The following is a 24,966-nucleotide window of genomic DNA, read 5'->3' as shown; positions in this document are numbered from 1 at the left end:
AACTCGTGTATTTTTAATGTGAGAAAAATCCCAGAAAGGGTTTATTCAGAGTCTGCTAAAACCCTTACCTTGTTCAAAAATGCCTGTGGAGCTGGCATTGCTGGGTTGTAGGCCATATGAGCCCCATGGCTGGGCTGCGGTTCTGGCTGGCACTGGTACATGGACATGGCCCCGGCATAACAGGACCGAGGACTTACTATGGTTGACTCTGGATTTAGTCCATGTGTTTGGTTTTCGGGAACTTGTAAACATGTGACAAGATCTTCTAAATTAGTAGTAGGGTATGGGGATGGGTCAAAATTCCCTATGGGGAAGTCTAACTGTGTCCCCTTGGAATGCTGTGGTAACACAGACTGATGACAGGGAATCAAATTCTGTGTGTATGGCCCAGGATCGATCTCAGGTTTGTAGGGAAACTCTTGACTGGTCCCAGTTAAGTCCGGAAAGACATTATACTGTTGTAGATCTTGCTGAGGACAACTCAAAGGCACGGGCGGGTTAGAGCTCCATTGGGCAAACATGCTGTTCACTTGCATGTGCTTCATCTTCTGACAGAGTTGCTGCTGCTGCTCCACTGCTCTGTGGCTTTGCTGGGGCTGGAGCTGCTGCTGCTGTTCCAGCCGCAGGTGCTCTTGTACCATACAGCTCGAGTTCAGTGCCCCGGACTGCTGCTGCTGGTAATCTGAGCACCCGAAGGTAGGCTTACTTAAAGAATCTTGGACATATGTCAGGATTTCATCTGTTATGTCAATATCTCTGAAGTCATCCTCAACCGACAAGTCACTTCTGAAAAATTCCTCATTCTGCTGCATGTGTTTGATATCTTCAAAATCAATGCCTAGCTGTTTCATAATGCTGTACAAGTCACTGTTTCTGTTGTCTGGAAAGAGCCCTGACTGACCTCCAGAGAGTGTTGGGTTCATTTCTTGAGAATGACCTACTTCCTCATGTTTCAGGATACTATCACTTCCCATTGGTGTGACAGTGTCTTGCCAATTACTGCATTCATTCACAGGTTCATTAAAAAGATTTCGTTCAAACGGTGTGCTACTTGAGGCAGGATAGAGATAAATGGACTCATCCTGTTGCATGATAGCAGCCAGAAGGGAACTGGGATTGAGAGAATCCTTACTGAGAGTTGATTTGGTAGCAGAATCTCTGCCACTTGTACCATTTTTAGTCCTTATTGGTAAGGGATCCATCACAGGAGGGAAAGGGCTGGTTATCTCATATAACACAGCTTCTCCAGTAGTAAACATAAAAGGCAACTTTGTATTTCGCTTTCGTAAATGTTCTGTTCCTTCTTCCTCTCTAAAGTTGGGTATAAAGAAATTGGTATATATTAGGAAGAGTTTTTAACATAAATTTAAAAGAAAAACAGCAAGCAAAATCCACTCGCATTGAGTTTGATAGTAGGGAGCATGAACTTAATGTTGACATACATTTTTCCTAATGACCAGTGCTATAAAAATTTTTAGACAAATTGAAGTGATTTAGAATTTGCCCCAAAACTTAGTCCAGTCATTATTTCCACACTCAAGTGTTCGTCCCTGACATCCTGCAGAAAAAATAAATTGAGTGGAATAAAGATCCAAATATAAAAATAAACTAAGAATTAACCATCCTGGCCAGGCTGCCCCCTGTGCAGAGCAATCCAGGATTCTGTGCCCACTACAGCAGCAGTCACTCTCTGAAAGGTGCCAGAGACATGCAATCTACACAGGAGAGGTTCCTACAGGTTACTCCTTCATGATTGGGAGAGGCAGCTGTTTTACCTATTAGAAATAGGTAATTAGAAAGTCAAAAATGAGAAAGCAGAGGAATATGCTCCAAATAAAAGAGTAGGGCAAAAGCAGTAACAGACTAAATAGTCTGATAAAGACTTCAAGGTAAGTGGGAAAATGGATGAACTCAGTGAGAAGTTCAACAAAGAGATGAGTTGAATACAATAACTAAAATGAAAAATAGACGAGATCAGCAACATAGTAGGAGATGCAAAAGAATAGATCACTGACCTGGAAGACAGGGCAATGGAAAGCACCCAAGTCGAACAGCAAAAAGAAAAAAAGGGTGAGTTAAGGGCCTTCTGTGACCACATCAAGCACATGAATGTTCACAGTATAGGGATCCCAGTAGAAGAGAGAGAGGAAAGGGGCAGAGAACATATATGAAGAAATAATAGCTGAAAAATTCCTTAAGCTGGGGAAGGAAACAGGCATCAAGGAGAGCCTCAAAAACAATAAACCCAAGGAGCTCCACACCAAGCCCTATCAAAGTTAAAAGCAGCAAGAGTAGCAGCAGCTACTTATATACAAAAGAAACCCCATAAAGGCTGTCAGCCGCTTTTTCAGCACAAATTTTGCAGGCCAGAAGGGACCATCATGAGATATTCAAAATGCTGAAAAGAAAAAAAATCTATAAGCAAGAATACCCAACAAGGTTATCACTCAGAATTGAAGAAGAGAAGAAGAATTCCCAAAGGTTAGAGAATTCATCATGACTAAGCAAGCCTTACAAGAAATGTTAAAGGGAGTGCTTTAAGCAAAAAAGAATAAAGCATAACCAGAAGAAAATTTTGCAAGGAAAAAATTTCACTGAGAAACCTATAGTAGAGGTTGATCAATCAATCATTTGTAAATTATTGATTTAACCTTATGATTGTTAATTGATTTTACCACTTTTATCTTTTATCTATAAAATCAGGGAATTGCAAAAGATGGAAGAATGGGAGGGGTAGTAAAAACAGTGCTTATATGACATGTTCAAACTTAATATAGACTGGTATATACTTGAGATGTTATATGTGAATCTGAAGGTCCTCACAAACTAAAAATGTATACTGGATACATATTCACAAAAAAAGAAAGGAATCCAAGTGTAACACTAAAGAAAGGTATCAATCACAAGGGAAAAGAGCAAGAAAATAAGAGGGAACAACTACAGAAACAATAAGAAAAAAAATGAACAAATGGCAATAAATACATCCCTATTGATAACAGAATGGCCTAAATGTTCAACTCAAAAGATTGTTGACTGAAGGGATTAAAAAAAAATCCTTCAATATGCTGCCTACAAGAGATTAGCTTCAGACCTAAACACAAAGACTAAAAGTGAAGGGATGGAAAAAAAAAATACTCCATGCAAATGAAAGGGAAACAAGGGGGGATGGGTAACAATACTTATCAGACAAAATAATTTTAAAACAAAGACTAGAGCAAGACATAAGGGCATTACATAATGATAAAGGGATCAATCCAAAGAAAAGATACAATAACTGTAATCATCTATGTACCTAGCATAAGAGCACTAAAATATATAAAGTAAATATTAATAGACCTAAAAGGAGAAAATGTCAGTAATAAAACAGTAGTGGGGCTTTAGCACTGTACTTAACATCAGTGGATAGATCATCAGGGCAGAAAATCAATGAGGAAACTCTGGCTTTGTACGATACCTTAGACCAGATGGACTTCTTGTATACACACAGCATTCCATCCAAAAGAAGGAAAATACACACATGAAACTTTCTCCAAGTTCATGTTAGGTCACAAAGCAAGACTCAATAAACTTAAGACAGAAATCAAGCACTTTTTTTTTGGACACCTGGGTGGCTCAGTTGGTTGAGCAGCTGCCTTCGGCTCAGGTCATGATCCCAGGGTCCTGGGATCGGGTCCCGCATCGGGCTCCTTGCTCAGCAGGGAGCCTGCTTCTCCCTCTGCCTGCCTCTCTGTCTGCCTGTGCTCACTCTCTCTGATAAATAAATAAAATCTTAAAAAAAAAAATCAAGCATTTTTTTAATGAATCTAGAAGTCCGTTACAAGGGAAAAAAGTAGAAAAATCACAAACACATGGAGGCTAAACAATATTCTATTAAACAACCAGTGGGTCAACCAAGAAAACAAAAGGAAAAAGGAAATTATCTACAGACAAATGAAAATGGAAACACAATGGTGGGACATAGCAAAAGTAGTTCTAAGAAGTTCATGCTGATATAGTCCTATCTCAAGAAAACCTTTCACTTAAAGCAACTAGAAAAAGAACAGATGAAACCCAAGTTAGTAGAAGGAAGGAAATTAATAAAGATCAGAGCAGATATAAATGAAATAGAGATTATAAAAATAATAAAAAGGGGGCGCCTGGGTGACTCAGTGGGTTAAAGCCTCTGCCTTCAGCTTTAACCGATGTCATGATCCCAGGGTCCTGGGATTGAGCCCTGCGTCGGGCTCTCTGCTCCACGGAGAGCCTGCTTCCTCCTCTCTCTCTGCCTGCCTCTCTGCCTACTTGTGATCTGTCAAATACATAAAATCTTAAAAAAAAATAAAAAAATAAAAATAAAAATAATAAAAAGGATTAATGAAACCAAGACCTGGTTCTCTGAAAAGATAAAGTTGATAAGCCTTTAGCCAGGAACAAGAAAAAAAAAACCCAAAGTCAGAAATAAACAGCAGACACTACAGAAATACATATGATTGTAAGAAATTAGTAGAAGAAATTAAAAAAAGCAAAAATGAGCAATTTGGACTATACCAAAACAAAACAGAACAAAAAAACTTGTGCACAGTGATGAAAACTATCAACAAAAGGAAAAGGCAGCCTACTGAGTTTGAGACAATATCTGCAAATGATATATCCAATAAGGGGTTAATATCCAAAATATATAAAGAATTCGTGCAACTCAGCATCAAATACAATCTGATTCAAAAGAGGAGGTGAATAAACATTTTTCTAAGGAAAACCCGCAGATGGCTAACAGACACATGAAAAGATTATCAACATATCATCATCAGGGAGATGCAAATCAAAACTACCATGCCGTATCACCTCACACCTGTCAGAATGGCTAAAAATCAGCAATACCAGAAGTAACAAGTGTTGAGGATGTGGAGAAAAGGGAACCCTTGTGTACTGTTGATGGGACTGTAAATTGGTACAGCCACTGTGGAAAACAGTGTGGCAGTTCCTCAAAAAATTAAAAACAGAAATAACATATAATTCAATAATTCCACTGCTGGGTATTTACCAAAGAAAATGAAAACACTAATTCGAAAAGATAAATGCACCCCTATGTTTGCTGCAGGATTATTTATAATAACTGAATTATGGAAGCAACCTAGTGTCATCACTACATGAAAGGATACAGGAGATACAGTATAGTGCTCGGCCTTAAAAAAGAATGAAATCTTGCCATTTGTGAAAACGTGGGTGGACCTAGAGGGTATTATGCTAAGCGAAATAAGAGAAAGATAAATGCATGATTTCACTTATGTGGAGTCTAGAAAACAAAATTAACACACAAACACATACAGTCTCAAATATAGAGAATAAACTGGTCGTTGTCAGAAGGAAAGAGGTGGGAGGATGGGTGAAACAGATGAATGGGATTAAGAGGTATAAATTCCCCGGTATAATAAATCATGGGGATGAAAAGTACAACATGGGGAATACAGTCAATAATACTGTAATAACTTGATATGCTGTCAGGTGGTAAGTACACTTTACAGTGAGCATTGCACAATGTATAACATTGTTGAATCACTATGTTGTACACCTGAAACTAACCTAACATTGCATGTTAATTATACTTAAATTTTTAGAAATCTGAGTGGGCAGAGTCATATCTAAGTAAAAAACTTAGTAGACTCTCTAAAGGAAAATAGCGGTGTAACTGACCTAAAAATTAAAAATCTTACATGGCAAAAGAATTCATAAATCAAGTTCAAGGCATGGAGAAAATATGCCATATTTATAATTTCATATATTTATTTCATATATTTATTCATATATTTATTTCATATAATGTGTGTATAAATATATACGATTTAATATCCATATTAGTAAGTAAACAGCTTCAATGACATCCAAGAGAGAGCCAAACAACCCAGTAGGAAACAGGCAAATGATTGGAACTGAAAATTCATGGAAGGAAAATGCCCTAGAAAGATATAAAAAGACGTCCTGCCTCATTAGTAATGAGAAAACACAACAATAACTTCTTAATAACTAAGAACAAGCAAATACAAAACTCAAATAATAAAAATATGAACAGCACAAACTAGACGACTGGTATATGAAGAACACCATACATGCAATTGAACATATATTCTTAATGAAAGTACATGGGATATTTTACCAACAATGACCATATGTTAGATCATAAATAAGCTACCACAGATTTCAAGGAAATGAAATCAGAGAATGTCGTCTAACTTCAGTGAAATTGGCCTAAAACTCAGTAACAAAAAGACTAGAAAATCCCCAACGTATAAAGTACATACCACTCTATATTTCTAAACAAATCATGAATAGAAAAAACAAGACCTATCAAAACATTAGGACTATAGTTGAAGTTGTACTTAAAGGGAAATCAATACCTTAAAGAAAAGGTTGGAAAAATAGCAAATTATACCCAAAGAGAAGAGAAGGAAGGAAATAAGAAGAAGACCTAAATGAAGTAGAAAACAAACATAAAATAGGAAAAATCAACAAATTTGGATCCTTGAGAAGACTAAAAACAATGGCCGCCTAGCAATATTAAGAGAGAAAGCACAAATTTCTAGTATCAGGAAATGTTTCCTAATCACTATAGGTCTTAAGTAAAAAGAAAAGAGTACAAAAGAGAAAAATCATCATCATGACAACAAATCCAGAGGAAGTATTTGACAAAATTCAATACCCTTTCATGATGATAATATTTAGTAAACTTTAGAGAAGGAAAACTTTTAAATTAAAAAAATACATGCATGTATAAATGGCAAAAGAAAACATTGCCACACACATCATCCTCAACAGTAAAATATTAAAGGATTTGTCTCTTAGGCTGGAAGAAGACAAAAATGAAACCTGGTATCATTATTTCTTTTACATTTTACTAAGGGCCTAACCAGTGCAATAAAGGAATTTTAAGAAATAATGAATGTCTGAAGATTAAAAAGAAAAAAAAACTACATACATGGTACGTGTTAGAAAATCTGGAATAATCCAGACAAATTAGGAGAAAAAATGGATTTTACGAAGGTCACTGAATATAAGCCAATATTTAAAAAAATCAACAATTAGGAATTGTTATACACATAGAGCATTTAGAATACTATCACAAGAGACCAAATATCTAGTAAAATTAAGAAAAATATGTAAGACGCGGGTAGGAAAAATACAACCCATTACTGAAACAAAGATAGGTACATACTCATGTGCCCATATGCCTATATACATACATACATTCACCATCTTCACAGGTTGGAAAATATTATAGAGCTGTTAACTCTCCCAAAATAAGCTATAGTTTCAATGTAATTCCATTCAAAATCTCAACAGATACTCTGGTGAAAAGTGACAAATGATTTCTAAAATATATATGAAAATAAAAAGGGTAAAGAACAAAGAGGACAATCTTGAAGGAGAACAATAAAAAATCCTCAACAAACATGATGGAGAGCATACACTGAGAGATCAAGATTTACTATAAAGACAGAGCAATGAAAACCATGTGCTGTTGGTGTGAGAAAAGACAAATAGACTCCTGGAACCCAGAAACAGAACCACAGACAGATTCCCCTAATTAAAATACAGTATAGCAGGGAAAAGATGGCCTTTTCAAAAAATTTATCAATGTTGATATTTACCTCAAGGCAAATACAAACATCAGCTCTCTAGAGTGGAGAAAATTATTTGCAGTATGGTATCTGACAAAACACTCATTTACAGAATATGTAAGAAACTTAGAAACTACTGTTTGCTTAGAAAGCATATAGTAGACACAGCATTCTTTATTTTTCACCTGGCACTAGCTTTTCGTCATTCTTTCATAGACTAGAGTAAAACCCTAGAGTTTTCATTGTTTATTTCTATAATTTAACATACTTAGTTGTTCAGTAAAGTTTGTCAATTCTATCTTGTCAATGTCCTTCATTATGCCTTCTTTCTATACAGATTATCTTTTCAGTTTTTACTTGCTGGAAATTCTCATAGAATTTATTTGGAAGTTTACATGTAAGAGGATTTATAAACCAAAGTGTTATTTAAAATAAAATGAAGATGTAAAACATTCTGTCTGTATACTTACGTTAGAGGTCTCTGAGTTGCAATGATATAATCCGGTCTTCCATTTTTATACACTAAGCGTGCATTAGACTGAACCCAGGCCCATCGATTATCTTTGGTAAGAAGCCTGAATACTATCATGCCACTCTCTCCAGTCTTAATCACTAAAATCAAATACAAAAATTATCAAACCCAAAATCAACATATTAAAGAAAATCTCTGAAGGAAAGCCTCTCTAATATATATTTTTTAATTTTTTTTCTCTAATATATTTTTGAATATATTTATCACCAAAGGTGATAAATGTCTTGACAATTTAAATACAATATCTTAAAATGCATGGAAATAGTTCTTCAGAACTGTTTTTTTCTATTTCAGACTAAATTTATTATTCAGTAGGTTAAAGGGATGATTAGGTCAGAAAATTCTGGTAACACATGAAACTAGAGAGAGAATATCCAGTTTGGGGAAAATAAAAAGATAAAAATTATTTTCATTTTAAAAAGGGAACATTTCTGCCATTGATGCTTTAAGATTGTGTAATAAAATATTAATATACACTAGCAGATTTATAAACTAGTGATACCATTAAAATACTATTAAAATGGAGAAAAACATTGGATAAAATGGTCATTTTCATAGTAGTTAAGCTACTATATATTCTTGTGTGGCAGGTGTACAGCAGTTAATAACGAGCGTAATTTAGATTAATATAATGGTATGACACTGAGTATAAGTTTATTCAAATAGTTGCCTGAAACACTGTATGTAACACTGTATGTAATACTCTGAAGTATGTACAAGAACTTATGCCAGTCTTCAGGCATGTTTATAAGGAAATACAACTTACTCCGTATATGGTACTCAGCGCAATAAAGCATATCAGCAGCATGAATAAATTGGTATCCTGATCCTCTCATGCACAATTCTGCTTCAGTATAGCCTAAAACAAGTTTTCCTCTGTTTAAAAAAAATAGAAGAAATTGGTTATATGCAATTTTCTGCACTATGTTTTCCTTGACATTCAGAATTTTACATTAGCAGGCATAAGCAGTCAATCTCATTCATGTAACTACTTTTGTTTGTTTATGGCTGCTAAATTCAGTTTTAGATGATTTTCTTCTGAATAAAGAAAATGAAAATTAGCACGGTCAAAGATGAATCTAACAGAACAGATTATGTAGATAAAATCTTTAATAAAAATGGACAATGCGGGGCACCTGGGTGGCTCAGTGGGGTAAAGCCTCTGCCTTCGGCTCAGGTCATGATCCCAGGGTCCTGGGATCGAACCCCGCATCGGGCTCTCTGCTCAGCAGGGAGCCTGCTTCTCTCCCGGCCTCTCTGCCTGCTTGTGATCTCTGTCAAATAAATAAATAAATAAAATCTTTTAAAAAAAAAATGGACAATGCTTATTCTCCATTTTGAGGGGCAAAAATTTTTTTTTTAAGATTTATTTATTTATTTATTTATTTCTCAGAGAGAGAGAGAGAGAGAGAGAGCACAGGCAGACAGAGTGAGAAGCAGACTCCCTGCCGAGCAAGGAGCCCGATGTGGGACTCGATCCCAGGATGCTGGAATCATGACCTGAGCCGAAGGCAGCTGCTTAACTAACTGAGCCACCCAGGCGTCCCTGAGGGGCAAAATTTTTAAAACTTGTCTGCAATCCTGTATTAGAAGAAAAACAATGATACATTTTTGATATGATACGAAGGCTACTATCACAGTCCACTTCATAATTTTCTGGAAGTTACTAAACTTCTAGGGCTAAAAATCAAATAAAGTTTGTATGTTTTAAAAATATAAAACAAACCAACAATAAAAGTCATGAGGATACTGAATCTTACCAATATAAGCAAATCATCTCTATGATACAGAAACTGTGACAAGTATTGTAAAAAATCATTAAGATGATCTGTGAGCCTGATGAAATTACTTTAAAAGCCTATACTGAGAGAGTAAGAAGGAACAGCTCACATAATAACAAACAAACATTATAAGCTACACTCTGTCGTACATGCTAAGAGAGATTTACTGCAACAAAATATACATTTAGTGAAGTGAAACTGCAAGAGTTCTACTTACTTGGCATCACAAGCAGTAGGCGTAAAGTCTAGTTTGTGTTTGGTTCTAAAGATGAAATTTTTGGTCCGGATCTCAAGGATGGACGGCGGCTGAAGGGGAGTTGCTATTGCGAACAAAGCCAGCTGCGGGGGAAGTATCGATCCGTCTTTCCCTTTCTTGTTCTGTCCATGAAGATACTTTAACCTCCCCTGGAAATTCATTGCCTTAAAAAACCAAAACCAGTTCGTTACAATGAACACTTTAAAACTGTTCATTTCAAAAGGCGCAATCATGGCCATTTCCAGTATTCTTGGTGATTCCGTAGAAGTTCCTGAAGCTGACTAATGCTGTCATAAATGACTTTCTCCACACGAAGCCCATTACAACTATCCCAAAGGTAGTCCGAACACTATCCTAAAAGGGCTGACAAGGGAACTACCACAACAAAATCACCTGTGTCATTTTCCGAGCTCACAACTGCCCTGCCCTTTACACTTAGCATAGTCCCCGCACACTTGGCATTCAGTACGTTGTTCCTCCATGAATGAATGGTGATAAAGTCATCAAGTACACATTAATTTTCAAAGTCAGATAAGTATAGTCTGGAGCTCACAGTCTATTTCATAACGCATGGTAAACTTTTATGTAGAGATAAAAATGTAATTTTATTAAAACACTGCAATGAATAATAAAAAATCACGCCAAGAATCCAGAAGTCTATTGACAGTAAAGGGCACTTTTAGAAGACAGAGGAAACAAAAATAATTTAAATGGGAACATGATCCGTTTAGTTGCTTAAAAGTGTATTAACCAGGCTAAGGGATGATTCTGATCTCAGTATACGATAGCAACACAAAGAAGACAAGACCCAATGCTACAAATTCCATCTGAGAAGAATCTATTAACTGATCTAGGAAAACTATCTCCAAGCACAACTGTACCTTTGGGTCAGCCAAATTATCTTCAGAAATAAACACATCACCAAAATCACTGTTTGCTAATGTTTAAGATTTTACTATAGATCTCAAATTCCTGATAATTCACAAAAGTAATATGCATCATGCTTGCTGTTGTTTTCTCCTGTACCCAGAGGAGAGCACTGTCTTAAAGACAAAGACCACTCCCACTGCCAGTATTCTGCTGCAGCGGCTCCCTGATGACGTGGTTCAGGCTGCACGCCGGTAGCTCACACCATGTGGCGATCCTGCAATCATGAATATATAACCATTTTTCTAGATGCCAGTTACTGCAGCGTGTACAGAAGGCCACGGTAATTTTTCTGTCTGGCAAGGACTAAATCCAAAGAGAGTAAGCACCTGCTGCTAAACAGGGCTACAAACTTCTCGGTCTTATATAATAAAAAGTCTTAAAAATAGGCAAAATACAAGGTTCTACATTATTTCACTTAGTCTTTGTTACTACATCCCAAAAGATTGAGATTTTGAGATACAGAAGATACTAGAAATCTGAAAAAAGTAATCTAAGTTGCCTTCCATCATGAAATTATTTTACAAAGGAGTTTTAAAAACCAAACTCAAATCTAACCAAAGAAAATGGTTTCGGTTTCCTTTTTTGCTTTCGGAAACTTAATAGTAATTGCCGTATCATAAGATTTTGTACCTTACCAGAAAACCAGATGAATTGTCCAGCAGACATCTTAGTCGGCACACGAAGCTCCTTTCCATAAAGGAAGAGTTTTCTGGAGGAAGCTGGTCTGGGGTATAACAGCCTACTGTTTGTGGCAGGCCATTAGCCTCTGTAGAAATAATACCAATATAAATTTATGTGTCATTTTGCTGTATAATCAAGTGTTTGGATAGCTGAAATCTGTGTTAATTTCTAAACTGGATTCTATTCTGAATACAAAAATGAATAATTGTGAATTTTCAGAAGAGTAGCCAATGAAAAGAAACGAAAATGTATGGAGTATCACTTTTACTGCATAGAACTTTATTCAGTTTTGTTTTTATTTCTATTGTCAACAATATCCACATTTTCCGATGCCTTTTATCTTAAGACTTTCAGAGATTTCTAAAAGCATTGTATGTATGGTAGTTATACTTCAATAAAAAATTAAAGTAAAAGCGTTGCACTGAGAAAAGTTTTTGTGTACTTACACATTCTAGTTTGCTTTTGTATTTGGTCCATTTTACAGACAGAACAATTTATACATACCTGAGTATCAACCTTATACATTTCTTCCAATCTCTCTCAATAGTTTAAGTGATTTTTATAAAATATATTACTGAGAGGGGCGCCTGCATGACTCAGTCCCATTATGTCCGGCTCTTGATTTCGGCTCAGCTCGTGGTCTCAGGGTGTGAGATCAAGCCCTGTGTCCAGCTCTATGCTCAGCAGGGAGTCTACTCTCTCTCTCTCCCCCTCTGCCTCTCCCCCAACTGGCACACTGTCTCTAAAAAAAAAAAAATATATCTTTTAAAATCACTGTACTTTCCTTTGCATTCTTACCATCAATTCTTTGTCCAGAGTCTGTACACGGTGAAGGGTTTAATGTCCAGTGTAGCTGACGCTGAAACTCACCTCGGTCTTCAGTGTGAATAAGTTCATATACGCTCTGATGTATGACATCAGACTAAAGAAAAAAGATACCAGGAAACTTTTTTAAAGTACTGATTAAAACAATGTAGCTTACTAAATTAATTTCAAAATGTAGCTAGATTATTGGGTGCTTGTCAGTGGTGAGGAACGCACATCAAATGGTCACAAAGCTCTCCAGACATCCTGATGGAAGAGCCAGCGAGAGGGCAGCACTGTGACTGGTCAGCCAAAAGTTACCGGCCATCACTTCCCTACCTGAATGCTTTTCAGTCAGGTAGGTCACCTTCTTATTGCTTACTTGCAACACATTAACTTCTCATTTTTTATCCGTTTATTGATAAAATATATATATTAAAAATATTTTTAGAATTTAAATTCAATTAGGTAACATATAGTACATTATTAGTTTCAGATGTAGAGTTCAATAATTCATCACATGCATACAACCCCCAGTGCTCATCACACCACGTGCCCTCCTTAATGTCCATCATCCAGTTACCCCATTCCCCCACCCACCTCCCCTCCAGCAACCCTCAGTTTGTTTCCTATGATTAAGAGAGTTTCTCATGGTTTGTCTCCCTCTCTGATGACTTCCCATTTAGTTTTTCCTCCCTTCCCTTATGATCCTTTACACTGTTTCTTATGTTCCATGTATGAGTAAAACATATGATAAATTGTCTTTCTCTGATTGACTTATTTCCCACAGCATGATATGCTCCAGTTCCAACCATGTCAATGTAAATCTAAGTATTCATCCTTTCTGATGGCTGAGTACTATTCCATTGTATGTATATATACCACATCTTCTTTATCCATTCATCTGTTGATGGACATCTGGGCTCTTTCCACCATTTGGCTACTGTGGACATTGCTGCTATAAACATTGGGGTGCATGTGGCCCTTCGGATCACTACATTTGTATCTTTGGGGTAAATACCCAGTAGTGCAATTGCTGGGTTGTAGGGCAGCTCTATTTTTAACTTCTTCTAAATCCTATTTCTTTCACAAAACCTTGTCTGAAAATCCAGTCATCTTACACTTCTCTGAAGCTTAGAAGTATTATGTATTTCTTTAACTGTCCTCTACTGATTTTCTTTATATTAAATTTTTACTTCTGGTAGACTCCAGAAGAGTGATGGATTATGCCTTGACAAGCTCAGAATCCCTCTTCCACCTCTTGCCTCTCAGCAAGTCAGGCTTTGTAGCAGGGCAGGTTCCACTATCTACCTAGTTTAGCCATCTAGACTCAAACCTCCCCGTGAACTTAATCTAGCATTAAATCATCTCGATGCCACCCATTACCCAATTGCCAGAGTCCTCATCTAAAACACAGACTGCAGCACACACATTCCCTTAACAAAAACTCTTGGAGGTTTCTACTGTGTATATCACATAATTTATAAACATCAGACTATATATCACAGTAGACACTGCTATTTAAACCAGCAGCTTTGGCATGACCTGTGAGCTTGTCAGAAATAAAAATTCATAGGCCCCACTCTGACCTACCAAATCAGAGTATCTGGAAGTGAGGCCCAAAGAGTTTAGAGTTTTATATGAAGTTCTTCAAGTGAGTCTTACACACATTAGAATTTAAGAAATAACTGATACATAAGAATAGCTAGCATTCAGGTGTACTTACAAAAACTGTTCTCAGATTAGATGTTCTTGTCCTTTACATAGGACACATATCTTACCACTCCATATATGCACCATTTATTCAATAACATTAAACAAACCAAACACGTTCATCTCTTCAGGTTTTCCAGTCTACTGTTTACAGTACTTACATCCTTTCTTTCCTGTTGGTCCCTTTACAACTGTCTACCCCTCTGAATCTTATGCTTTCTTTATGTTAGCTTAGATACCACTTCCTTCAGGAAAGCTTCCCTAATCAGCTTAAGTCAGAATGAAAGGTATGAGCCATGATATTTTTACCTGCACCTTTACATATGACCTCACTCATTTCATTGATGCCACATGCCCTCTGGTATCCGTAACCAGTGTGACAGCAAATATTCTCTTGTCTGCCAGCCTTCCCCCCCTGCCCCGCCCATCCAGAGCCTATCTGCCCCTAACATGGAAGTTTCTTATATATATGAAACACAATATCCATGAATCTCATAAATATTTAAGAAAATTATTAATAATATAAAAATTATCAGCTATAAATATATAATTTTATTCTACAGCATATTTTAATTGGTATTTTATATATATAAATTATCATTTATATCCATAAAACATATGATACATATAAAGGAGAGTTAATTTTCTGGAAAAAATTTTTTTCATATGGCTTGAGAAAAATATGCTTACCTGCTGAAACCCTAAGTAATCTTGTATGGTAGAAGAAGCATAGAAGACCAAAGCATCTGTGGTTACAACCAGCACAAAGCCATTCAAAGCCTACAAGGACAAAAATGTAAAATTAGTGATGTGACTAGATAACAATATTGCCACTCATAAATACTGACTTCAGTTAAGGCTATTATTTTTACTGCTGGAAACTCTTCTCTTCGAAATGGTTAAAATGATTACATCTCATAAACACAGACATACCCATCTACCGTGGAATGAGAGGAATCTATTCATACCTTTTGATTTAGATAAGGAAAAGCTTACAGCTCGACCTCATGCTCAATTACAGTAACTTCAATTAAAAATTGGTTTCTTCTTCCCCCTGCCTTGGATTTTCAGCAGTTATAAATGTAGTAGTTGGTGAGTCCCCCCAGGATGAATGGTGGTGGCACCCACCGGAAACTCAAGTGTTTAATAATTAACACCTTCACAATGAAATTGTCTTAAATTTCAGTTGGCAGTAACAGTTACACCCATTTTTGTATTTTTTCCTTCTGAAAATATTTTCTTTGTAGAGAAGCGTATCCAATGATTGTATGCATTTTATTTTATTATTAATTTTAAATTTTATTTATCTATTTGACAGAGAGAGAGCGAGACAGGGAACACAAGCAGGGGGAGTGGGAGAAGGAGAAGCAGGCCTCCCACAAAGCAGGGAGCCCGATGCGGGGCTCAATCCCAGGGCCCTGGGATCATAACCTGAGCCAAAGGCAGACGCTTAACGACTGAGCCACCCAGGCATCCCTGCATTTTATTTTGTAAAGTGTGATTCTTGTTCAAATAGTCAAATGAATTTAGTACTTTCCTATAAGCTCATCATGCCAGAAAGCACAAAGATAATTTAAGGTACAATATTGCACACTTTTAGACAAATGTTAATTGTCAGAAATTAACCAAAAAGCCTTTAAAAAGAATATACATATACCAATTTTATGTATATCTCAAATGATCTTAAATACCATACAGAACAAGGTTATTACTTATATTGAATTATTAGTAAATGAACAGAAAGAATATGGTCATTACATATTAAAGAGATTATCATTCTTTAGTCTTAGTCAAAAAGATCTGCCCTACTTAGCTGAATGTCATGATGAGGCTCACTTACTATTTAATATAAGAGAAATAAACTGCAATTGATAGTGTTATTTATAGTTTCAACAGCTGTTAACTCAAAAACGAAACTGTGGATTCTGCTAGGCACAGCAGTAAATAGCACTGGGCAGAACATGGTTAAATAAATGAAAATGACTAAAATAAATAATGGATAATGAAAAGATACAAAAGTCTTTTTATTTTCATTTTCATTCTTTATATAATAGCAATAAATTTAAGCTAAGCTTGAAAGTATTTTAAGTTCTTAATAAAACTAACATTTTCTTCATGTACCTCCTCTGTTAAAACTAAAGGAAATGATTTGTCATTTAAAGTTTAATGCAAGTAGTATACTGTATCTCTGGAAACATTCTCTAAGTATCAGGGATACTTAGTTGATAATCACGTGTTGAAAGTATGAAGTTAGAAGCCATTATGGCAACTGCATGTAATGAAATATGCCATTTTCATATGTCTACAGTGTTTTTGATCGTCTCTTCCAGAAGAGATCCAGCCAACCATGGTCCTAGCAAATCACATAATATGCAATGTTTCCTACTAGAAACCTATTTACAAGTGATAACCAATATAATTCATAACAGATGCATTTATTTTAAATACCTAAATGTTTCCAATTTTTAGATCATTAAAAAAGACACTAGTCTTGCATTAGCATTATTTTTATTCTCTGTCCTTGACATAGAATATGTTTATAATTTGCCTAAATAAAATCATTGGCCCATTATTTAAACAGCTTTACCAAATGTTAAACATTCCATATTTGTTTATTTTCACTTGAAATAAAGGACTTCCTTATTACTTTATAAGCCAAGGTGTGCGTGTAATCACATAAAGCAGCTATTATAAAAATGTTTTCCTATGACCTGAATAAAGAGTCTTTATGTTTCAAGCTATTATATGCTTAAAAATCCTCAGCCAGGGATAGAAAGAAGACTCATGCTTGAATATATTTAATTTGTTTAACCTAATGAGGACAAGAGTTAATTTTCACGATTACAAAAATAATAAAAAAATGTTACAAATTGTTGGGTTACACATAAGCATTTTCAGAATGCATCAATGGAGTTACTAAAAGTTATGGCTACTTTTGTCACGACGGCAAATTAGGTTCTTCACCCCATTCACTGGGTGGAACCAAAAATGATCACGTAACAGTAATAGCATATATCACAGCACATATCTCCATTCTATCTTTTTTTCAACAAGGCAAAATACCTGAGAATTTTAGTTCAGAATCAAGCATCATATTAGTTTTAAGAAATAGAGCATAAAAAATTAAAATATATTTTTAAAAATTAAAAAAATTAAAATATTCTCTGAGTTCTAAAGCAAAAATTAGGGCTTCTAGTTATTGAAAAAATCTTTAGCATGTTGATAAGACAGACCCCACAGCTAAGAGACAATACAGTTACGAAATGCATTGAAAAATAAAATTCAGGTTAAGAAAAATTTTGAACTATTAAATAAATACAATTAACTGTTTTAATAAAGCTTTATTCCTGAAAAAGCATATATAAATTCAATGTCTTAAATGAGAACCTTTAAAATAATCTAGGAGGTCTTGCTAGTTAAATAAATACAACAGGGAAATTGCTAAGTAGACTTCTAATCTATTCGATACAATTACATTTTTTCATATACTAGCATTACACCACTATTGCAGTTAGGATAAAAGTGACATGAAACACTGGGTGAGTTCTAAATAAACTGGAGCAACTAAAAGACTGACTCATTAATCTTTCATTTACCATGTCTTTATTATGAGAAACTCTATTTACCAGAATTTACCTGTAGTAAGAATTCTCCTTCTTGCAAATGCAGGCCTTCTCTGAATTTTGTTCGGCAGTTTTCCTGGACTTCATTTCTGTCAGCTGGGGAGGACTGTAATGCAACTATGGAGAAAAGGGAAAAGCAATGATAATAGTAAGTAATTTCCCAAATAACTGATTTCAAAGGACTATCATGGAAAATCTCTATATACCTCACGAAGACACAATCTAAAATATTGTTGCCCATTAGTACTAAGTAAATAATCTTTTGTCAGTGAGTGGTTTCCAAATCAGTGGACAGATTGCTAAAAATAATTAATTACAAATAATTAATTTATAAAAAATAATAAAATAATTTATTAAAAATCATTGGTGATGAGTTCATTATGATTTCTGGCATATAACTTAAGAGTTTTAAAGAACTGCATGGTGACACTATAAAAACTCTTCCCGCTCCTACTCCTTTACTTATGAGAATAAGGTTCCTTAGAACATAAACTGTAAAAAAGATTTAAGTATCTATATATAGATCTAAACAGTGAACTTGCAGTGGTGAGGAGAAAGAATCAACCATCAGCCTTATTATGAAATATATTTCCTTTAAGTTTAGAATCCTCCTGTCTAGCTTTAGAGTACAAAGCAGTTAGTATTGTTACGAGAAGCTTGTTAAATTTATAAATCAACTCATGGAGAATTTTTTTTCCAAAGTGTTGGTATCACTTTTTTTTTAAAGGTGGATTGATTTTTTGTTTTTATATTTATTTATTTATATAATTACCAGTGTCAGGGTTACAGGTCTGTGATTCATCAGTCTTATATAATATCCAGTGCTCACTGCATCACGCCCCCTCCTAATGTCCATCACCCAGTCACCCCCTTCCCTCCAGCAACGCTCAGTTTGTTTCCTATGATTAAGTCTCTTATGGTTTGTCTCCTTCTCTACTTTTGTCTTGTTTTATTTTTTCCTCTCTTCCCCTATGATCCTGTTTTGTTTCTTAAATTTCACGTAACAACTGGATCATATGATAATTGTTTTTCTTCGATTGACTTATTTCACTCAACATAATACCCTCTAGTTCCATCCATGTCATTGCAAATGGCAAGATTTCATTTCCTTTGATGGCTGCAACTCATGGAGAATTAACATATTTATGATTTTGAATCATTCTATCCAAGAACACATATGTGTTTCCTTCTGTTCAAATCTGCTTTTGTCCCACCAGAGTATTTTAAAGTTGTTCTCAAAACAGATTTGAACATTAATTTTTATGATTATTCCTACATATTCCGTCTTCTAAAGTGGTTTCTTCTTCATTATTATCTTCTAACTGCTTGTGGGTTGGGTATGTAAGGGAAAGTCTGATGTCACGGCAGGATGCCTCTGGAGGTGTAGCAGGTTGTAAGGCTTTCTCTCCTCCCCTCCCATCTCTCTTCTTCATTGCACGTGTGTGTGGATGTGTGTACCCTCCTGCGTGTGTCTAGTCTAGGTGGCAACATCTCTGAAGAGTAATAACAGCTACTGTGTACTTACTTAGAACTTTCCTAAGCACTCTCAAATATCATTTCATTTAATATTGGTAAATGACAGAATTAAGTTCGAATCTTAGTTCTGCAACTTACTAAATAACCTCTCTGAGCTTATGTCCCAAAATTTGAACTGGTAACTGAAAACAAACAGCAAAAAACCATCTTGCCAGGTTACTGTGAAGAATAATGAGAATATATGTGAAGTTCCTGGCATACAGCAGTTCGGCAGTAGTTCAATAAATGGTAACTTTAATTATTAGCAGTGTTTCCCAGATCCTGTAGACTATCTTGTTATAAAGTATAACTTTTTCAATACAATTACAATATATTTCCAGTTTTCTTATCTATTTTTTAACCTTCACTATTTAAATAAGAGAAATCATTAAACGAAGTAGACTTTGACATTCCTTTTAAGACTTATTTCATTAGATTTTTATTGTGCCAAAGATAATCTGGCTCGGTGAAAAACGAGATTTACTAATAACCAGATTTTCTCTCAGTTTGAGCAAAGCCTCACATATAACACATGTTCATGCTGAAGTCTATTTTCTGGTAAATCAGTGCATGTGTCACACTGTAATCTTATGCCAAGTTCTTGCCTTTGCAGAACCTGAAACACACCGCTTTTAAAGAAGAGGCCAAAAGTTTGGCCTCTGAATGTAACAATTTGAAAAGGCCAGAGAACATATTTCCTTAGGCCAAAAAATAGTTTGAAGTACATAAATTGATCTAACAGTTAATCAAGACCAAAGGAAATGCTTAATATTTCTCTCACTGAAAAGAAGAGAAAAAGAGCTTTTCTCCCTTCCTTTTCTGCTGCTGCTTGCTCTCTAATGGGCAAATTTCATTGAATCCATTAAAACCTCCCAATGTCAGGGTTAACTACACTGTTACTTTTCCAAAAGCTCCAGTATGAGGCAACATTTAAGAGTTTTAGCAAATACCAGTAAGATTTATCATTAAAAAGAAAACAACAAAACCCAAACCCTCACATTGCAAAAAGCAGCAAAGTAATTGTAAAAATGGATAGATGTTACTAGTATCAAATTTTAAAATGTCTAAATTATCTTATTAGGAATCTTTTAAAATTAATTTTTAGTTAATAGAATTGATGTCAGTTCCAACTAGAGTTATAGGACCACTAAAACCATTCATTTCAGAGTAATTTATGATTTGTTTCTGGCCTTGTATTGGGGATATTGACCAACATAATCAGACATCAGACAGACTCTGCCTTTAGTTGGGAATATAAGTTAGGAATTAAAGAACTAGAAAAGAAAGTCAGAAACATTTAGTACAATGGGATTTAATTAAAGTATCACAGGAACTTGAATGAAAAAATAAAGAGAACATACTTTTTAAACAACAGTGCTTACAGGTGTAAATGTTGGGAGGTTAAATATTTAATATGTTAAGTAGGAAAAGTGACAAGTGCATACTCAGGAAGGATCACTATGGAGTTCTTCTAAAAATATTTCTGTTGTTCTTATGTTCAAGGTTAATAACTAGTAAAGGATTTAGGTAAATACTGTGCAAAGATGAGTCCAGGAAAGATGAATTCCCTTTGCATTCTCATCTTAAAAATACACTAATGTGACTTTTAAGGAATCTTATTTTATGTTGGGGCCTCTTGACCCAAACTATGCAATTTTTGCCCTTCCTTGAAATTTTTCCTCTATTTCTTGACCTTCTTAAAATTGTTAAAACCACCTTAATACTCGCCACTTTCATGTATACATTTCTTGCCTTGATTAGAAAGGAAGACTAAGATGACGTGGGGTTCTGTCACCAGTATCCTTCCTACCATCTAAGTGACTTTAAATAATTTCTTTAGTAATAATTTGTGATACTTCCTGGGCACATACTGTATGCCAACAAGTTTCCATATATTAGATCTTATTAATCTTTATAATACCTTATGAGACTGGTATTATTTTGTCCTTTCAGTTAAACTGAGACTTAGGTTATGAAACTGTCTCCAGGTCACAGAGTTTGAAGTAACAGAGCCTAGATTAAACCCAGGTAGCCTGACCCTACATGTTCATGCAGTTACTAACCAAATGCTGGACCTCTTCCCTATGCCAACCACCTGTCACCTGTAATGTCTTCATCTGAATGTGAGGACAATGATACCAAATTCTTGTTAGAGCTAAAATAAGATGTACAGTACCTAAGTAATGCCTGGAAGCCACAATTTCCAGCCCAGAATAGAGATAATGGGCTATATGCTGAGTTGATATACCCTCGAATCTTTAAGAAAAGCTGACACTAGGATATAAAATCAAAGTTCAGAAATCAGTTGCATTTCTATACACCAACAGCGAGACAGAAGAAAGAGAAATTAAGAAGTCAATCCCATTTACAATTGCACCCAAAATCATAAGATACCTAAGGAATAAACCTAACCAAAGAGGCAAAGAACCTGTACTCAGGAAACTATAAAGTACTCATGAAAGAAATTGAGGAAGACACAAAGAAATGGAAAAAATTTCCATGTTCATAGATTGGAAGAACAAATATTGTGAAAATGCCTATGCTACCTAAAGCAATCCACACATTTAATGCAATCCCTATCAAAATACCATTTATTTTTTTCAAAGAAATGGAACAAATAATCCTAAAATTTATTATATGGAACCAGGAAAGACCCCAAATAGCTAGAGGAATGTTGAAAAAGAAAACCAAAGTTGGTGGCATCACAATTCCAGACTTCAAGCTCTACTACAAAGCTGTAAATCATCAAAACAGTATGTAAATGATCAAAACTGGCACAAAAACAGACACATAGATCAATGAAACAGAATAGAGAGCCCAGAAATAGACCCTCAACTCTATGGTCAACTAATCTTTGACAAAGCAGAAAAGAATGTCCGATAGAAAAAAGACAGTCTCTTCAAATGGTGTTGGGAAAATTGGACAGCCACATGCAGAAGAGGAATGAAACTGGGCCATTTCCTTACACCATACACAAAAACAGACTCAAAGTGGATGAAAGACCTCAATGTGAGAAAAGAATCCATCAAAATCCTTGAGGAGAACACAGGCAGCAACTTCTTTGACCTCAGCTGTAGCAACCTCTTCCTAGAAACATTACCACAGGTAAGGGAAGCAAGGGCAAAAATGAACTATTGGGACTTCATCAGATCAAAAGCTTTTGCGCAGCAAAGGAAAGAGTCAACAAAACCAAGACAACCAACAGAATGGGAGAAGATATTTGCAAATGACCTAGCAGATAAAGGGCTAGTATCTAAAATCTATAAAGAACGTATCAAACTCAACACCCAAAGAACAAATAATCCAATCAAGAAATGGGCAGAAGACTTGAACAGACAGTTCCACAAAGAAGACCTCTAGATGGCCAATAGACACATGAAAAAGTGCTCAACATCACTCGTCATCAGGGAAATACAAATCAAAACCACAATGAGATACCGCCTCACACCAGTCAGAATGGCTAAAGTTAACAAGTCAAGAAACGACAGACGTTGGTGAGGATGCGGAAAGGGGAACCCTCCTATGCTGTTGGTGGGAATGCAAGCTGGTGCAGACACTCTGGAAAACAGCATGGAGGTTCATCAAAAAGTTGAAAATAGAGGCATCCTATGACCCAGCAATTGCACTACTGGGTATTTACCCTAAAGATACACAGTGATCCCAAGGGGCATGTGCACCGGAATGTTTATAGCAACAGTGTCCACAATAGCTAAACTATGGAAAGAACCTAGATGTCCATCAACAGATGAATGGATAAAGAAGATGTGGTATATATATGAAATGTAATACTATGCAGCCATCAAAAGAAATGAAATCTTGCTGTTTGCAATGACGTGGATGGAACTAGAGGGTATTATGCTGAGCGAAATAAGTCAATCAGAGAGAGACAATTATCTAATGGTCTCCCTGATATGAGGAATTTGAGAGGCAGGGTAGGGGATTGTGGGGGGTAGGGAAGGAAAAAAATGAAACAAGATGGGATCTGGAGGGAGACAAACCATAAGAGACTCTTAAGCTCAGGAAACAAACTGAGAGCTGCTGGGGGTAAGGGGGTAGGGATAGGGTGGTTGGGTTATGGACATTGGGGAGGGTATGTGCTATGGTGAGTGCTATGAAATGTGTAAGCCTGATGATTCACAGACCTGTACCCCTGGGGCAAATAATACATTATATGTTAATAAAAATAATTTTAAAAAAAAAAAGAAAAGAAAAGCTGACACTAAAAATGAGCATCTATTAGGACTGCTATGACGACTATACAACATAGATTTGAAAGTACTTCACAATTATAAGTTATTACAAAAATTATATGCATAATCAGATTGCATAGGACACTTTAAACATTACATCACTAGAATTAAATTCACATTTGATAGGAACAAAATGTAGTATCTGAAAATAAGTCACAGCCAATTCTGCTACTTAAGAAGCATTTGCTATAACAAACAGACATTTGATAAAATCCTCCCCATCTGCAAGAACACTATACCTTCCAAAATATGAAGATCTGACTTTAGACAGCCTGTGGAATATTAAGATAATACAGCACTGAAATATTTCAACTATTTCCTCTTTGGGAGATGAGTGAAGCAACTATACAAGAATTTGATCTAACTGATGAAGGAATCTAGAATGTAAATATTATCAGAGCATTATCAAATGGTCATTTTACCGACTGATTCAAGTCTTTCTCCCACAAGTATTTAACCATATCCATTTCCTATATGGCATTTTCCTTCCTTATACATCTAAGCTTGGATTTCCACTTCTCCCTACAAGCTATTTCCTCTTTGAAAAACATGCTCTGAATTGTTCAACAGAGAAATTCATAAGGGAGAAATACTGGCATGTGGTAAACTATATTTTGAATGTTACTATAGTTTTCAATTAAACAGAAAGATGACATGGTAAATATCTTGTGCCAGGAAAAAGCATAAGACTTTTAAATCTCTTTATGTTGATACAAATTAAATTTATTTTATAATAATATTTATCATCTCCTTTATTACTTCTGGCAGAAAAAGTTAAATTCCATTCCCTCAGTGATAGAATCATAAAGGAAAGCAAAGCTATCACTATAAAATTCAACCACATAATCTTCTACAATTAGAAAGAGTTAAATAATACAGTATTTCTCAAAAATAAGGAAAACAGTCCTAGCTTAGTACAGGATGAACTAGTATTTACAAATAATATATTAAGTGTACCTAAGGAGAGGTTCTTCTATGTGCTTTGGGGTAAGAGAGAGATATTTCATTTCAACACAAAGTTTTTATTTGTTTGTAAATACAGTGTTCTTTTGAGGGGAAGAAGGAAGAGTTTGAAACTAAAGAAGACTACACTATAGCCTAAGTTTTCTGAAACACAAAGATTAGGTCTACATAGTTTACACAATAGTTTCTCATGATACTAGAGTTTTTTTTTTCCTACCTAGAAATTTCTAATCACCAAGGCAGAATGAAACTAAATTCAGGTTTTTAAAAATGCAAATGTTTGTTTATATCTTTATGATTGAACGTAGGTTGCATAACCGTAGTTT

The 24,966-nt window shown here is 35.3% G+C and overlaps 1 protein-coding gene across 1 annotated transcript in view; it reads right to left on the bottom strand.

Annotated features, from left to right (window-relative positions):
• AHR (aryl hydrocarbon receptor) overlaps positions 1-24,966 on the bottom strand; it is a 51,118-nt gene that overhangs the window by 4,662 nt on the left and 21,490 nt on the right. Inside the window, exons 3-10 of the mRNA XM_080817989.1 lie at positions 17,926-18,029; positions 14,980-15,069; positions 12,571-12,694; positions 11,727-11,857; positions 10,123-10,325; positions 8,891-9,000; positions 8,063-8,204; positions 69-1,311 (exon numbers count right to left, since the gene is read on the bottom strand). Coding sequence (XP_080674115.1) covers positions 69-1,311; positions 8,063-8,204; positions 8,891-9,000; positions 10,123-10,325; positions 11,727-11,857; positions 12,571-12,694; positions 14,980-15,069; positions 17,926-18,029 — 2,147 coding nt within the window. The remainder of the gene's footprint in view (positions 1-68; positions 1,312-8,062; positions 8,205-8,890; positions 9,001-10,122; positions 10,326-11,726; positions 11,858-12,570; positions 12,695-14,979; positions 15,070-17,925; positions 18,030-24,966) is intronic.

This window comes from Martes martes (assembly GCF_963455335.1).
Source record: "Martes martes genome assembly, chromosome: 11".
Lineage (NCBI taxonomy): Eukaryota > Metazoa > Chordata > Mammalia > Carnivora > Mustelidae > Martes > Martes martes.
This window is presented reverse-complemented; position numbering and strand designations above follow the sequence as displayed.